This window comes from Notechis scutatus, chromosome 8 (genome assembly GCF_049901735.1).
Source record: "Notechis scutatus isolate UNSWTSFEM ecotype Mainland chromosome 8, rNotScu1.2, whole genome shotgun sequence".
NCBI lineage: Eukaryota > Metazoa > Chordata > Lepidosauria > Squamata > Elapidae > Notechis > Notechis scutatus.
The window spans coordinates 7943070-7946357 of NC_142016.1; the positions used below are offsets into that span (position 1 = coordinate 7943070).

The following is a 3288-nucleotide window of genomic DNA, read 5'->3' on the forward strand; positions in this document are numbered from 1 at the left end:
TATTTATGAAAAGACAGACCACTATTTTATTTGATTCCTTTTTACAGTTTTTTTTAAAAAGAAAACATATTGTAGATAAAATACTTGAATTTTAAAACAGTCCCAAGTCTAAGAGTTCTGAACCATAATACGGTAATCCCAGTATTTTTTTTTAAAAAAAAATTGAAAATATCCTAAGTATTTGCAATTAAACTTTGCACAAGAGGTTTCATGAGTTCAGCTCAGCAATTAATATGTAAACAAATGGCTCCAAGAGAGCAATGATGCAGATATAATATGCTAGAAAATTGGTAGCTAATTTGCACATAGGTAGTCCTCAACTTACAACCATTTGCATAACCATCATTGGTTGTAACAATGGCACTGAAAAAGTGACTTGCAACTGGGCCTCACACTTATGACCACGGCAGCATCTCCATAGTTACAAGATCAAAATTCAGATGCTTGGCATGTATTTTATAATGGCTGCAACATCTAAGATTGTGAGATCACCACTCACAGCTGACTTCTGGCTAACAAGGTCAATAGAGATGTCAGATTTGCTTAATAACCACACGATTCGCTGAACGACTGCAGCAATCCACTTCACAATCGTGGCAAAAAAGGTCATAAAATCAGGTGCAATTCACGACCGCCTTGCTGAGTAAAAGAAATTCTTATCCTAATTGTGGTTGTATGTTGAGGACTACCTGTACCTGTTTCCCCTGAGAATCATAGACACGCAGGCCTAACAGAAACACCTGCATTGAACAGAGACACACACACACACGAACACTCCCCACCCTTGTTCGTCAAGTTGCCATTTCTTGGAATTCCTGAATTCTGGTACTAAAAGGCCAGCTGTCTGAAGCACATTGTTCATGCTTGAGGAGTCCAGAAGAAAGAATGGCGGGGAGACAAGGAATGTCATTGCTGATGTCAACTCCCCCACCCCCCCAAATACTTTTTATCAATGGAGTGTTACTGTTTTGTTCCTTGTCTTTCTACCTACATCAAGGATAGGTAATTCTCATTCCAAACGTATTTCTGATCCCTTCCAGGACAGCCCAAAATCACACTGCAATCTTCGGGCAACAAATATTATACAAAGGGCAGGATTGTTTCCTTTTAATGACACGCATTTGCTTCTCTTTGACAGTCCAATTCTGCATTTCTCAACCTCAGCAACTTTCAGACACGTGGACTTCAACTCCCAGAATTCCTCAGCCAGCTTAGAATTCTGGGAGTTGAAGTCGTCCATACCTCTTCAAGTTGATAAAGTTGAGAAGCTCAAGCCTAATTGTTTTCCCCCCATGAAAGCAACGAAAAGGCAACACCTTCCAGGTCTCCTGTGAAATTTCCACAGTGAAGTGTGTGCCACACATATTTTTTTAAAATATATACATATCTAGAAGAGGTTTTGTTCATGATGCAAGGATTCGCAATTGTCCACCCATTTTATAGAAACGAGAAGGCGGCCTCCTTCTCCTCTCCTTCTGCCATGTGACAGATCACAGCATCCCTTCTTGCTCCTCTCTGAAATCCACCGGACGGATCATCATGGTACTTTCTTTGAGGCTGTGTCCAGGCCCCTTCCAGTAGTGCCACTTCATGCCATTGTATCTGATTGTGGCAGGATTGGGAGGGTAATAGATGCCATTCAGGTTAGAAGGTCCACAGGCATCAAACCACCAGCCTGGAGGAGGCAGAGAAGGGGGGGAAAGGAAAAAATATTTAGGATCGACAGGATTTGGCCCAAACGTCAAAAGAAATTGTTCTCTCAAATTTCTAAGAAATGTTTGCAGAATAGTTTGGATTAAGCAAGTTTTGAATCACATCACTGATTTGTCCCATTGAGTCTCTCTCTCTCTCTCGATAGGGGTTAGGAAACAGGTTGATGGGCAGGTGTTTTTGGATGCAACAGACTTCCCCAACCCAGCACAATTCTTTGGCACGTGGGACTACAATTGCCCCAATTCCCAGCCCTCACTGAAGGCGGGAAGACTGGTCTATCTACCATGGGAAATTCTGTGTTGAGTTTTCACCAAATTAGTTGGTGGAACAACAGTGAGAAGGTCCGGAATTCAAGCTTCAAAGTACTTCTCAACTGCTATCTGAGTTCAGGTTGGACACAAGGATGTGGCATTTGGGGCAGAAAGATGGGTTCTGCTTAACATGGGAGAAGGTGATATTCCTTCTTCTCACACTTTCTCCATCCATCATCCTGCTGGCTCCTTCCACCCAGTTGTTATCTAAGAGTGGTCAGTTCTTCTAACAAGCCATTTCAAGGAGGTCCCTTCTTTAGACCAGCTGTTCTGCAGCACATTGTGAAGGCAAGGAGGAAAGATTTGCAGCAACACAAGTTTCCCCTCATGATCTGCTGAATGATGGCTGCTTTGTTCCTCCAAGTGGTAGACAGGACCCAAACAGGATGTTTACACTACTCTAAGCCAGTTTTGGCTTCCGGAAGCAGCATCTGCAGGGGGCTGAAAAATTCAAATTGGCAGTTGGCAGAGTGATGTACAAACTTAACAGCCCTGGTATATAAATCATGGTTAAGCCTTAGGCTGATGTGTGACCCCAACTCAACTCAACCAACCCAACCCAACCCAATGTGCTACTGTATTTTCCTGAATTAACAAACTATAGCATCATGTTGTACGTAAAGCCAGGCAGTGGTAATAATCTGAGAAACAGTGGGGGAATTTTGCACCCCAGCACCAGGTAGTGATTTCTACCTAATGATAATCTATTGGCCTAAGATCTGAAAATGGGCTCCTGGCTCCTTCAATGTGAGCTTAGGGCCATTCCCCCTTAATCTTAGCTACTTGAAGCCACTAAAAACCACTCGTATTTAGAACAGAATAAACTGCCTATTTTAAGCATTGCCTTGCTGTTTTGAGGCAAGAGATTTGGGAAGCCCAGTTTTGCTTTTGATCAAAAATAAAACTGAATTTCAGTAGCCTTGTGTTCAGAGTTTCATTGGATTAATTCAGATTCTGAGCTGTACAAAAACCTATTTTCCTTGGAGCCGTGACTCGGATTTGAACCTAAACATACCTCTTAGGGAGATTCTACACTTTTCAGGGTTTGTTTGTCTCACTTAAAGTTCAGAAAGTTCTTTGAATTCAGGGTCAGTTCGGGAGGGGAGGGAATGTATCAGAAGCAACTAGGCCAATCCAGTCCTGCTTTGCACCATTTTTTAAACCGATGTCCCTGCTTGGCTACTTCTCAGAATGATGGACCTATGGAAGGAGGATGGCCCCTCTCCCCTCATTACCTCCACCTGCCATCTGGGCACACTTGCAT

General features: G+C 42.6%; 1 protein-coding gene across 1 annotated transcript in view; it reads right to left on the reverse strand.

Moving 5' to 3' along the window:
• Positions 1 to 3288, reverse strand: part of LOC113420656 (angiopoietin-2-like) — a 39276-nt gene continuing 35988 nt past the window's right edge. Inside the window, exons 8-9 of the mRNA XM_087970559.1 lie at positions 3260 to 3288; positions 1 to 1675 (exon numbers count right to left, since the gene is read on the reverse strand). The exon at positions 3260 to 3288 is cut by the window's right edge and continues 102 nt beyond it. Of these exons, the coding sequence (XP_087826685.1) occupies positions 1491 to 1675; positions 3260 to 3288 (214 nt within the window). The 3' untranslated portion in view covers positions 1 to 1490. The remainder of the gene's footprint in view (positions 1676 to 3259) is intronic.